This window comes from Arachis duranensis, chromosome 4 (genome assembly GCF_000817695.3).
Source record: "Arachis duranensis cultivar V14167 chromosome 4, aradu.V14167.gnm2.J7QH, whole genome shotgun sequence".
NCBI classification, from domain to species: Eukaryota; Viridiplantae; Streptophyta; class Magnoliopsida; order Fabales; family Fabaceae; genus Arachis; species Arachis duranensis.
Genome location: NC_029775.3, coordinates 103,932,353 through 103,946,998, shown reverse-complemented (window position 1 = coordinate 103,946,998; position 14,646 = coordinate 103,932,353). Strand labels below are relative to the sequence as shown.

At 33.5% G+C, this 14,646-nt stretch overlaps 1 protein-coding gene across 1 annotated transcript; it reads left to right on the top strand.

Moving 5' to 3' along the window:
* The first annotated feature begins 4,485 nt into the window (after positions 1–4,485).
* On the top strand, positions 4,486–12,871 carry LOC110280175 (uncharacterized). The gene is made up of 10 exons (XM_052260645.1): positions 4,486–4,762; positions 10,399–10,668; positions 10,762–10,861; positions 11,209–11,418; positions 11,517–11,652; positions 11,759–11,811; positions 12,014–12,128; positions 12,217–12,405; positions 12,505–12,585; positions 12,704–12,871. Exons 1-10 carry the CDS (start codon positions 4,486–4,488, stop codon positions 12,869–12,871), a joined length of 1,599 nt encoding a protein of 532 aa, XP_052116605.1.
* The last annotated feature ends 1,775 nt before the right edge of the window (positions 12,872–14,646 follow it).

Here is a 14,646-nt window from a genome sequence, read left to right as displayed (position 1 = left end):
AGAGAGAGAGAGAGAGAGAGAGAGAGAGGATAATTTGAGAATTTTTGTAACAACTCAGACCACCCGCTAGTACGATATTATCCGCTTTGGCATACAAGACCTCCCGGTTTTACCTTTGACGATAGAGATGATAGCCGAAGCCCCCCACACTCACTCGTCAAAACGCGTCATACTAAGGAGAGGTATCCACACCCTTATAAGGAATGCTTCGTCCCTAAGGGAGCCTAAAGTCCTTGCTAGCACATCGATCTGGGCTCCGTCTCTGATACCATCTGTAACAGCTCACACCACCCGCTAGCACGATATTGTCCGCTTTGGCACACAAGGCCTCACGGTTTTGTCTTTGACGATAGGGATGATAGCTGAAGCCCCCACACTCACTCGTTAAAACGCATCATACTAGAGAGAGGTATCCACACCCTTATAAGGCATGCTTCGTTCTCCTCCCCAACTGATGTGGGACCTTACAATTTTACCAAAAAGTTAATAAAAAATTTAGGATTTAGGTACTTTTGTCACACAAAATCTATCTTTCAGAGATACATTGTTAGTTTTTTTTATTTAATAGATACATTTGTTAGTGTTCGCATATTTCATAAGCACAATGGTAATTTATTTTAAAATTATTGACAAATCTCAACATAAATAAATTTTAATTTATGTATGATTATTTACACTATTTTTCTTAAAAAATAGTTAAAAAAAAACATATACAAACTACACTAAAATATGCCGCGTCAACATGCTTGACGCTAGAAGTACAGCCTCATATAAGATAAAAGGGGAAATGCAATATGACCTCCCTTAATTATCAATTTGTTTTACACCTTATATATAAATTTTAATTTAGCCTCTTAAAATTTTTATTTTGATTTTTGTTAATTGTATTTTTTTTTGCTTTTCTCTAAAAGTTAATATAACTCTACTCTTATTTGGTGTCAGAATATAATTTGTTATAAAATAATATAATAATAATGATATTGATTATTGATTATTAATGATTGATTCATTGAAATATAAAAAAAAGCATAATAATAATTACTAAAGAGATATAAAATAAATATTAGAATTATTAATAAATTTTAACATAAATAATTGTTAATGCTAATTTGTATATGTTTGATTAAATAATATTTTTTTAAAACTGATTGAGAAAAAAAAATGTAAATTGTCAATAAAATACGACACATCAGCATGCATGCTTGGCGCTATAATAATAATAATAATAATAATAATAATAATAATAATAATAATAATATTATAATAAGAATTATTAAAAAAGATATAAAATATAATATTAAAATTATTGATAAATTAAATATAAATAATTATCGAAGCAGCTATACACTTACACTGGTGGATTGAAAAGTTTGGCAAGGCTTGGAGAAGAAAAGGTAATTTATGTTTGATTCACTTTTCTAACCTTTTCTTCGTCTACATATTCACTTTTTAAACTATATTGTTACAGTCGTAACGATTAGAGAGGAGAATTGGTAGAGGAGAGTTGTGGACCTTAACGCACAAACGACCTAATGGCTCCTATATCTATGATGCATGCAGCTCAGGCTATTGGTGTAAGTAATGTGTTGGAAATCAATAAGTTATTTCTAGTAGGTTTTATTTTTTAAAATTATATTGAAAGTCTATGCGATTAGCAACTAGCTAATAAATGCTTATGTTTGGTTATCTATGTGTGTAGGAAAGAATTGTGGAGATTGAGCAAGATGATGAATCCTCTAGATTGTTGTCTCAGAATGATTCGCTTGCTCAAACTCTCTCGAAAAAGAACACTCGGGTAGAATGCGTGGCATGGGTATCGCACCGACTTCTAGTCAAGTCTTCGGTACGAATTTTCATTAGCCGAGCAATGGAGCTCAAAGAGAGGAGAGCCAAGGGTGCTGCTTGAACTACAAGTAGAGCTAGCGGCCAAGAAATTAGAAAGGAAGACAATGGAAGATGAAGTAGCAGTTGAGAAGACAAAAAGACAGGCATTAGAGGATGAAGTAGCAGCCGAAAAGATAAAGATGAAAGCGATGGAGAATGCTCTGAGATGTCTAATTCAAGGGCAAGGTGGGGAGCTGCCAATAGACGTCACTACATAGATGAATTCATTGGAGAGACAAAATGAAAAGTAGATCTTAGGATTGAAAATTATTATTTTTTTTTAATATACACTTTTTTGTTGACTATGCGACACTTATTAAGGAATACATTTTATTGATATTCAGATGAATATATGAATTTGCTTTATAGTTTTGCTAATTCCGTTTACCCATCAATTTATTTTTTCACATACAAAATAATTAAGATTTGTAATATTAAGAAAAATTAAAAAATACCTAATACTAGGGGTGCACATGGGGCCAGGTAAAACCGGGTTCGTTTTGACTCGGATCCGACCCTAAATAATAATCAGGTCTATTTTTGAGACCTTTACCCGGTCTTAGACCCGGTAAAATCACACTACTTTTGGGCTGCACTAAAATCGGGTCTCGACCGAGTGAAGTTCGGGTCTTGATAACTTTTATGTCAAAAAATTATGATGCACTCATTTATAAAGAAGAAAAAAAATACTTGTTACAAAGAAGTTGATAACCATACTTGAACTTGAATTTGTGCATAAATTCGAATTTTATGCTTTTTTGATCTATTTTCTAATTCAACAAATGTGATAAAAAAACAAAACAATAAGCTTATAATTAATATTACAAAATATTAGAATTAATTTAACATATATACCTTTTTTATTATTCCTAGGGTGCACATAGGTCGGGTGAAGTCAGGTTTGCCTTGATCCGAACCCGACTTTAAATAATGACCATGTCTATTTTTGAGACCTTTATCCGGTCCTAGACCCGAAAAAATCACACCAAATTAGCTCCAAAGTATTCGAGTCGGGTCGAGCCATGTGCACCCCTACTAGTACATTCGTTTTAAAAAAAGCGTTGATTGCCGGTGCAAAATACAACATTTTTGCGGACATTAAGCCGAGGAAATAGCGGCGGTTACAAAATAGTCGAAAATAAATTTAAAATTACTGAATATCAGATAACAGCAGTTTCGAACCGCCATTAAATAAATTTGAAAAATGGAACTGTCCTTAAATAGCAGCGGTTTTCAACCATCAGGAAATTATAGTCGAATTCAAAGTTCTTAAAATTGAAATCGCCGCAAAATCAACCGACGTTAATCCTTGATTTAGTAGTAGTTGTGTCCGCCATAAAATCAAATCTCCACCTTTTAAATTGCAAGATTTCTTTAAACCGTCGCAAATACCTAAAAATTGCCGCAAATTATCAATTCTTTTGTAGTGTTTACATAAGGTTTTTTTTTTTAAAAAAAAATTGTCATCAAAATACACTACATTAATATTTTTTTTGTATTATAAAACAACTTCTTATAGAATAATATGACGATTGTGCACTAGAATATATCGCACTTAAATTGTAGCGGTTAAGGCGGATTAATATGTCCTTTATAAATGGCACCAAGTTAAGCTATAGTAAGAAATTGAGTAAAGCTTTGGACTCTGATGCACTACTTTACGTATTTTATTGTAATGTTCGAACTCTAGATGCAATTTTTACTAATATTAAAAGCATGACATATACGTAAATAAAACTGAAACAATGTATATAGAAAATTAACTGTTTTTTATTTAAAAGGTAGAAAACCCTAAAAACATGTTGTACAAAAAATGTTTAAAAGATTATTTGAATTCAAGAATCTAATTTTTAATTGACTCAATAATGTTATATCCATTATTAATTTTGTGAATTTGAATATAAATTTCAGTTAAATATAGACATTCACAATAATGCATTTATAACAATATTCAAAATTTATCTTAGCTTATCATTAATTATTTTTTTAGTAAAATATATTTTTTATATTTATATAAAATTTTAAGATTATTCTTAACATTTAATTTGATTTAATTTTATACAATTCAAATAGATTTTTAATTTTATTTTTACTATTTAAATATATTAAATTTTTATTTTTTACTGTTAGAAACAAGAGGGTAATCTAAAAAAAGAGTTGTCTATTATTGAGTGAGTTCTAGAATAACACAATATGCAAGGTTATATATAGATACTATAAGAATCAAAGCAATAAGAGCTTAGTATCCTATAATAAATATACAGATATGTTAATCATTATAATTGATCCTAATTACACTCTAACATCCCTCCTCAAATTTCAGTGGGAGCTAAACATAAGGGGTGAATTTCTTACCCTATAAGAATGATTAGAGGGAAGAGGCATGATAGCAGGAGCATGATCATCATCCGGTTTGGAATCATCGAGAGATGGAGAAGGAGAAAGAGTAAGAGACTCGTGAGGTTAACTTGAGATAGAATCTTTAGAATTATCACTAGAAAAAAAATCAACATTGGGATTAGTGAAAAGCGGTGACTAAGTAGAAGGAATGGACTCAAATGAGGAGAACCTAGAAAACATGTGGTGCTCCTAGAATACAATATGACGAGATATACAAATACGTCTAAAGAGAGGATCACAATAATGATAACCCTTGTGTTTAGTGCCATAATTGAGGAAACGACACATGCGAGCCCAAGGTTCAAGTTTGCTATGTTTATGAGGCTGAAGAAAAATGAAATAGGCATAACCAAAAGCTCAAAGAGAACTGTAATATGGAGAAGTATGATAAAGACGCTCAAAGAGATTAATGTTACCAAGGACAGAAGAAGGAAGTCTACTAATAACATGAACAGCAGTAAAAATAACTTCACGTCAAGTACGTCCAGGACACGAAGAAGAAATAAGCATTGCACAAACAGAGTCAAGAATAAGACGGTGTTTACGTTCAACCCGTCCATTTTGTTAAGACATACGAGGGCAAGAAAACTCAGACAAAGTACACTGTTCAGCAAGAAATTTAAAAGTTTGGAGTCACAGTATTTCATAGCATTATCGTATAGAAAAAAATTAATGATCTTGGAAAACTGAGTTTTAATCATAGTGGCAAAGTTAATATAAATCTGAGGCAGCTCATGGCGATTAGTCATTAGATAAACCAAAGTAAAGCGTGAATAATCATAAATGAAAACTACAAAGTATCGAACTCCTCCCATAGAAGCAGTGGGAGCAGGGCCCAAAATATCAAAGTGGATAAGATCAAAAGGAGAACAAGTAAGAGATGAATTATTATGAAAAGATAAAGTTGGTTATTTTGCGGTTTGACAAAAAATACAATCAAAAGACTCATTATTTACCTTACCTAAAACATCTTTAGACATAAGAGGGCGCAATTTTTCTAAGGAGCTATGGGCAAAACAGTGATGCCACAAGTGAAGGGTAGATTGAGAAGAAACAACACATAAATTTGATGTAGGAAGAATATGAAGATTCTCGAGCTCAAACAACTTTCTGAGTTCTGACCTTACATCTAGTCCCAATGATTTGTCCCGTCTGACGATCCTGCACACGATAACCAGAAATGAAAAAATTGGCATCAAAACTGAGATCAACGAGTTAACCAATAGAAATAAGATTAAAGTTTAATTTTGGAATAAAATAAGTATCAGGGATATTAAGATTTGATTATGAAATAAAACCCTTATGTATCGCACGCAAGAGGAAACCATCAGCAGTGTTGATAGAAGGTGCATTTGTAGTGGTAGACAAAGATAAAAAAAGATGACTCAAAGAAGACATGTGACGAAAGCAATTGGAATCAAAATACCATTTATAATTATCTGGAGGAGTGAAAAAAGTAGCAAGAGTATTACCAAAAAATGAGAGAAGTTGCTTAAGAAGAGACTTAATATCAAATAGAGAGACAGAAGACAGGTTGAGAGAAGCAGAGCTGGTAGATTCAATAGCAACAGCAGAAGCAAGCACATTCTTAGAAAAGTTGGGACGAGAATGATTCTTGGTCTGATCAGGACATGGTGGGTGAGTAGGACAGGTAGTAATCAAATGTCCCAAGAGCTACAAGAATGGCAAAACAATATTGGGCAATTGAAGCCAAGGTATCCTTTCTGCTTGCATTTTCGACATTCAATAGAGGGGTAGTCTGGGAGTAAGTGACTAAAACGATGACAATTTTGGCAAAATTTACGTTTCTTGACTGTAGGCTGAAAAACATCCAATTTTTTCATAATAACAGAGACAAAGGCAAAAGAGAGAAGAAATTGCAAAATCAAGACAGAAATCAAGAAAACGGGGGGACAGAATCGGAAAGAAATCGTTAAAAAAATCTTAGGGAGAGTCCCACTGTTTGCCACATCAACAGTCATGTCAGTAGAGGAGGACACATTACAACGGTAGATTGGAGGAAGAAAACACGTCAAGGATGACATGGTGGTGAACAGGAGTGCGGATCTGGCGATGGGTCGGGTCAAGGCGACACACAGGCTGAAACACGAGTTGATTGAAGCTACAGGTCTTCGACACGTGGACGGTTCTAGAGCGTTGATCTTAGACGCAAATCAACAATTCTAGATGCGTCTGGAAAGAAGAAAAGATTATGGCAGGCAGGGAGCTTGCGGCGGCGTGTCAGGGCGGTTCTAGCGACGTGGTTGGGTTCGTTGGGATCAGGACAATGAGACAAAGAGAATGGAGTGGTCATTGGCAAAGGAAAACGTCAGGAAAGAGATTGAAAACAAGTATAAAGAGGCTTCTTGAAGAAGAAAAAAAGAAAGGCTATCAATGATTTTTCATGGAAAAAATAACCTATGCTCTTGATACCATGTTAGAAACAAGAGAGTAATTTGAAGAAAAGGTTGTCTATTATTGAGTGAGTTCTAGAATAATACAATATACAAGGCTATATATAGATGTTAGAAGAATCAAAGTAATAAGAGCATAATATCCTATAATAAATATATAGATATGCTAAATAATTATAATTGATCTTAATTGATCTAATTGATCCTAACTATACTCTAACATTTACTATTATCTACCACAACTTTACTCACAAAGAAAATCGTCTTTCTCTACTATCACACAGAGTACCATTGCCACAACATAACCACCATCACCATTCCAACCTCCACCTCTACTCTCTTGTTCTGTTGGTGCGATTTATTTAGACTTGGGAAAAAATGCGAGAATAGCATAATATTATCAATGATAGAGAAAAGAAACTTGGAGTGTGAAAAGATAGAAGAATGAATGTTATTTTTCTGATCTAAATCTTAGATACATAATTTATACCTATTTATGTAATAGTGCTAATAGTTCCTTAAGCTAACTTAATAACAAAATTAACTGTCATAACTAACTTATCTCCCTATACAAAAAGAATTAATAATGGTTTGAATTTTTTTAGATATTTAGAAAATGTGATTCCACGTTTCTTTATAGAGTTGAGTTGGATTTTGAGCTGTTGTATCTTAATCTTGGAGATCTTTGCAAAATATTCTTAAATTGAACTCCAAGCCTTAAATGCATATTTGCAATCTAGCATAGTGTTTTTGAATATATCATTTATAGAGGATAGCAGTCAGGTCATAAGGTAATGATCTTTGATCTTCCAATCTTCGTAGGTTTATGATTCAATTCCTGCAGTTCTTGCAGCTTCGTTTCCAAATTGTGTAGAAATTTTCTCTTCAACCAAATGATCTACCAGGCTATTTGTATTGATGACATGAAGCGCGAGATACTTCCAAGTCTAGTATGAATTTTTTGTTAATTTGTTTAAGATTGGAGCAGAAAAGGTAGTGGATGAAGGTTGTTGGTAGGGTATAATGGAAGCCATGGATATAAAATTCTAAACCAATAGCACTATGATACCATGAAGGGATATGAACAAAAGTATAAAAATTAGAGAGATTAAAACTAAAATGATTTATTATGATTCAGAATTAATTCCCTATTATATAAGGAGCTATATGTAACGACCAAATTTTTAGTATGTCTAGATCATACTGAAAATTGAGCGCTACCAACTTGTCTTCCTAATTATTATCTATTATTTATTGTATGAGTCTGTGCCTTGTTAGAGCGTTATCGTTTTACGGGTAAATTTATTTTTGAAAAAGTTTGATCTAACTTTCGGGTTGATAAGCGAAATGATCCATAGTCAAATCATAAATAATAACAAGTAAAATAGTTATAAGCAACCACACTTTTATACATCTCAAGCGGTTAACAACACTCAGATAACCAGCCTTTATTAAAGTATAGATGTCAATTAGAACAACTCTAGAAATAGCTAGATAATTACTATATATATATCCCAAGTCCTGACCTGTTTGAGAAGTCCCTAAGTTGGCACTCAGGCTAGTCTAGACTTTATACTCACTCAATCCTTCTAAACTACAAAAGCGAAGGAAAGTACGTTCTAGGTCTTCAAAACTCAGGTCAGGTTGAATGTCATCAAAAGGTGGATCATCATCTACTACTCCTCTGCACAATCATACATTGTCGTAGGACATCTCGCTAGTACTTCATCAAGTAGCCTCATAACAGAAGCCTCGTACAAAAGGACTTAGGTTAAAATTTGTATTCAAACGAGGTACAGATGTTGGCTGGTCTCACAAGTCAAGCTAAGCAAGATATCTATAGAAGAACATCAAGAAAACACAAGTTTAGCAAGATTTTCTTGTAACTGAACCAAAGAGGAGGGATCCATTTAACCGGATTTTGATCCATGAAAAGTGGCATGGATTTGAAGAGAAAGAAGAGATGATCACTTTAATCGTTTGGAATTTTGATTTGATTTTTGGTTTGGAAGAAATCAAGATTTGAAGTTCTATGTGTTCAAAGTTTTCTCTCTTTTCTTTCTCTCTTATTTTCGGCTATTTAAGGTGGAAATGAGAAGTTTGGAGTGTCTTGGGGGTGGGAATAAACATGCTTGATGTTGATTGGCTAGTTAGGGAGGTAGTTGAAAAATATCTCAGGTGTATAATTACTAAAACTAGATGTATTAGAACACACACTTAACAACACATCTAGAAATTAATATATGAAATAATAGTATAGATGATACTAGTAACATAATTAACATGAGAATAGAAGATATATGATGAGACATTAGCATAGCTAAAGTCATCAGAGAGTGCTGGTATTAACTTGCACCAGAAGACTGTGAGTCTGATTAAACTTATCTCTTATTTTTAACTAAAGCAGATCAAATAATATTATAGTATTACTCAAGTAGCTCTAATATTGATATAATAATAATATTATATTATTATTTCTCTTCTCTCGTGAATCGAGTTCGACTCGTCAAACTGAGACTAACTATGGAAACTAGAATCTAAAACTCTTAACCGAAACAGTTCAAAAACTAAGTTTCGTGACTGTGTCATCAAGCTTATCACAGAAAATATTCTTGCTTAATAATAACATAAAAATGATGTAGGTTGAGGTGTTTGATGATATAGTAAAAGTGTTTTTTTTTTGCTAAACTTTCAGAAACTCTACTTCTTTAGATAAAGTATCATGTATTTGAAAACTAGGTTGTATATATAATAGAGGATTATAATGTAGAACAAAATCCATTACTTATCTATTCTAAATATAATAGTTAAGCAGTTCACTCACCGAGGCATATCCACAGTGTTCCCTCCAATTGAGCATACCCTTAGGTGACAACACGTTTGCAGCCAATGTAAGATGGTTAGGTCCTTGAAATAAGTTGTTCATTAGTTAAAGTAAATAGTTCCCTCGATGACACTCAAAATGAGAAGTAAGGGCAGATGTGGACACGTGGCTAGGGTTCGGGGACAACTAATGTCACAATGAAAATATAAGGAAACTAAAATGTTATAGAAACATGGCTCGGTGTGGAAAAGAAATTGACCTCCTCTCAACAGGCCCTCTTGCCGAAATTGCAACGCAGTGAACGAGGCTACCAGTATTACTTCTAAGAATCGCACTTGCGTGACTGGCTTGCATGGTGAGAGGTCTTGGAAAAACTCAAAATGTCTGTAAAGGAAGAATCTTCTGCAACACCTGACCGGTGACTTGCAGTTAATAAAGCGATCGATTTGGTATCTCTCACTTAGACGGGCTCTGTCCGGTATTAAAAAATCACAGATTTTCCCACCCACCACTATCATCATGACAAAAATAGTTGTGTATAAATATGAGGACCCCAAAGCTTACAAAATATATATGTGTATTGTTATTTGGATCTGCTATAGGTTGAGCTCGATATTCTTTTTTGCTGCAAATAAATGGCTGCGAGGAAGGATTTTGTCAGGGATATCAATCCAACCAAGCTTGCCTAGTCCTTGGTTGTGGGGGTTGCTCGATTGTATGAGTTTCCAAGTTAGTGGAACAAGAATGAGATGTTTAGCTTAGAGTTGGTTTTACAAGATGAGGAGATATTTCCATCATTCATACTTATACCTTGCAGTTTCTTCTTAGGTGTGCATTAATAAGTTATGTTCATGTTATTTTTATCCAACTTACAAGGTGATAGAATTCATGCAACCATTTGCAAGCCTGGGTTGGAGTTGTTCAAAAATAGGATAAAGGAGCATTGTGTTTATAGTATGCAAAATTTTATTGTCAAGCTTAACAATGGAAAGGTTAGGACAACTCCTCACAAGTACAAGCTTAACTTTTATACAAAGACTGTGGTGGCAATCCTACCTATTGAGACTTTTGCTTTTAACACATTCAAGTTCCGTCTGTTTCATGAACTTGTTGAAAATGGTTCAACCGACGGAAATCTATTATTTGGTAAGTTTAATTGAAATAGCTTTTTCTTGTCATCCTTTGATCAGATTAGGAAGTTATACCTTTAGATTTAAAGCTATGTATTGTGACATGTAGATTACATAGGAGAGATTGTTGGAAAGGAGGAGGTCAGGGGGCTGATTACACGCACTGGTGATGAAACGAAGCTTATTACACTTCAGTTGGAAGATCTAGAGTAATGTTTATTGCTTTGGATATGTGTCAACTATGAATTTAGTATGAGTTTTCAATCATTTAAACCGAGGCTTACTTTGGGTATTACTGCGGTCATGCACTAAAGAAAAAGAAAAAATGCAATCATTATTTAAAGGGGAAGTAAAATTTTTTTTACGCCTAAATGTGTCTAAATTGTTGGATATGTTAAATAGATCATGACTCAGCAGATGCTGGTAAATTAGTTTAACATATTGTGCATATTATATTATACGGACAAACTATGTAACTTTGATGCACTACTTTATGTGATTCGTAACTAATAGTGGACAAATTAGTTAAGGTGTGGTGTTCTGTTTTTCGTTCCAGAAAGCACAAAATTAAATGTACATTGTTTGGAGAATTGGTCGATGAAGTTCCTCCACATCTCGAGCGAGATGATGGGGAGCCTTTCATAATTGTGGTTCAGCTCTTTAAGTCCAACATGTACTTGAATTCTGTCAATATTCAAAGCACCTACTATGTGTTCACATGTTACTTCAATCCAAACCTTCCTGAGGTTATTGACTACAAGAAAAGGTTTGTTATTGGTGCACAAATACTTGGTTTATTCTGCATTTAGATTTCAGATTTTGAATATGATATTAGCGTATGTTAACTTTTTGCCGTATGCATAGATTGGCAACGGATTTTGTTTCCTGTTCACAACGAATTAGTCACCTGGAAGCTCAATCTCAATACTCAGTCACAGATGAGATCAATGCCGGCATTGTACCAGTGCGCACTATAGAAGAGGTTCTTAATATGACTGAGGTGAGATTGCAATCTGATAACTTAGACTGTATGTATTTCATTACTAACTTAGACCATTTTTGTTAGGAAACGTCATGTTGGATTGTTGGGACTATTGTTTCTCTAGAGGTTGGTAAAGATGATTGGTCCTATATATCGTGTAAGACATGTCCTAAGAAGGTTGTGTAGAGCAAAGATAGGTATTGGTGTGATAATTATAGGCGTGTAGGCTTCAAGGTTATGCTAAGGTTGGTTGTTAGATCAGAAAATTTTCCTAATTTTCGTAATGCGTGCTTTATATATTCAATTGGCAAATATAGTGTAGTTGCATGTAGTTATCTTTATGGGTTACGGTTAATATGTTGCTGAGATGTTAATGTAGGTATAGGCTCCAAGTAATTGTGACTGATGGAAGTGGTTGTCTGAACCTCCTTGTGTGGAACAAAGAAGCAGAGCAAATGATAGAAAAGGCTGCTGAAAAAGTTAAAGAATTATCTGTAAGTCAAATTGATTCGAGCTAAAAAAAAATTCTCATAGAGAATGTGTTTATGCGGCTGAGTAAAACATTCTATCCTCCATGTAAAGAAATGCAAGAAAGGAAAGTCATACCCTAAATACCTGGAGAATATGATTGACAAAAGGTTCTTATTCAAGCTTAACATCATATACAAGACTATCAATGCCGTGAAAAGGGTGTATAGTGTCACAAAACTTTTGGACGACGAGTCCCTCATGTCCAGTTATGGTGTGCCCAACTCTTCTTCTGATGCTTCTGTAAGTGCAGGATGTTATGCTAAGACCTAAAACTTTTCTCTGCTATTCAATGTATTGTTGTACCTAACATGATTCTTAACTTTATCTTACTTCGTGCAGTGTTTGCAGATGCTAGCTAATATCCCTATAGCTGAAACAAACGAAGATAGCAATGGTCATGCTGCAGTTTTCCTATCCAAGGTAAAGAGTTTATGCATGTCACATCATTCTGTTAGCTATGGTAAATAGAGATAACTATCTATAATGAAGAGGCTGCTAAGTATGTAGTTTCTGATTGTGGAGTTTGTCTGAAACTTAGGATTCTGTTGTTGAGAGCAACTGCGATAGCTCCTGTCAAACTCTAGCCAAGAGAACTGCTACTGATGCAGTTGATGACTCCCCGGCAGAAGCAGCCTTGTCTCCAGATGTTCAGGAATCAGCTAACAAAACATTTAAGAGGAATTATGGAAGAAAAAAGATTGATTGAAAAGTTTGTATGGAAGTTACAGTGTTGGTTTGGTTAAGTTTGTCGTGGGACAAATCTTTTGTTAGCATTATAGCTTAATGTTTTCTTAGCCTTTCAATCTGTTTGTAGTTTATATATTGTGTGTCGTTTCAATGCTCCTTCTTTTGTGATGTTTAATGTCTCCTCAATTTAGTTGCTTTGTTTATTAAGTTCTTAGGTGCATTATCTATAGCTGGCTGCAGCTGGTAATATTGTCCAAGATTTTAAGCCTTACAAATTATGTTATTTATTAGCCCATTTGCCAGAAAACAATTTCCCTTTATCACACATTGACATCATTCTCTAATCCTCGATTGAAAAGTATACTAATTAAATCATAGTAAATCTGTCAACTCCTACAATAGTCATAATAACTTATTTCATTTCTTATTCTGATGTATTTCCTCACAAAATCAATAGAATATTATTGAGAAAAGAAAGCCAAATTGCAAGAGTCTTTACTCAGTGTTTGGGTATTCAAACAACATTATTTATACTCATTAAAATCTTTAATGGGACCATAGCTCATTGTTTGACCAACTATTGTGCCAAAAATCGAAAAAAATCTATGTTCTGAATTATACAAGTATAATAGTGCATTTTTGTCTTAGTAGTTCTTTAAGTCATAAGCTATTAGCCATGACAGCAGTTTCAGTTGATTATTTGGCTTAGAGATTAACCGTGACCAATATTTTGATTTTATAATTCAATTTTTTTTTGTGGAAATATCATTTTAAATTTTTAATCCTGTGAACAAAAATTTGGCTTCATGTTGTACGAATAAAAATTAAAATATAATATTCAATTCATTAGGTGGATACATAATTAGAATAGCACAATTGTGATATTTGAAGTTAGACTCATTCCATGAATATAATTTTTGTGCATATGGAGCATGACTAGATATCAAGTTTATTCTCAACTACTTTTACTTACCAACTGTATGAAAAAGATATATATATATTTACAAGTTGAGGTTGTGCCTAATAAGTAACGTTGGTTTTAAACCAGAAATTTTGCATTACTTTTGTATTTGGTTCACATCACCTTAAATTCTAAATTAGACCAGTATAACTTGCAGACTAAGTTGTTTGGTTAGTTGCACATGTTGTGGTTCTTATAGCTTTCTGGAAAACAGAATATAATTGTATTGCATTCCTTATTATGATTAGTTTCTCATGCCATGGTTTACTTCTCTCTTGATCTTGCCTTTATGCATGCATTGTGTTCTTGGACCTATGTCCCTGGAATTTTCATAACATTATTCTTTTACTTTTACAATCAATAAAATAATTTATTCAGGGATTAAGGTGTAACGATATACATTAATTGGTGATAAGGAACCAAAGCCTAGAGCGCTTTGTGTAAACATTGCCCTCAAATGTGCGCTTCTAAGGAGGTAGTCATTACATTAAGCATGACAACCACAATAGATTGAATTATATATCTATTTGGAAGCATGGATGACAAACCCTGCGTTCCTCCATTATTTGCACCTTGCTGCATGTGGTAATGTTGTTGAACCTTTTAAGCCCTATAAGCTATCTTATTTATTAACCCATTTGCCACAAAACTTTCCCCTTATCACACATTCACATCATTCTTCAATCCTCCATTGAAAAGTATACTAATTAAACCATTGTGAATCTATCTCTGCAACAAATATTTGCCCAATTGATTGTATGTATGCAAACTCAATTTTAGATATCAAAACTCTATTATAAGAATAACTAACACTAGTCATAAACACTTATTTC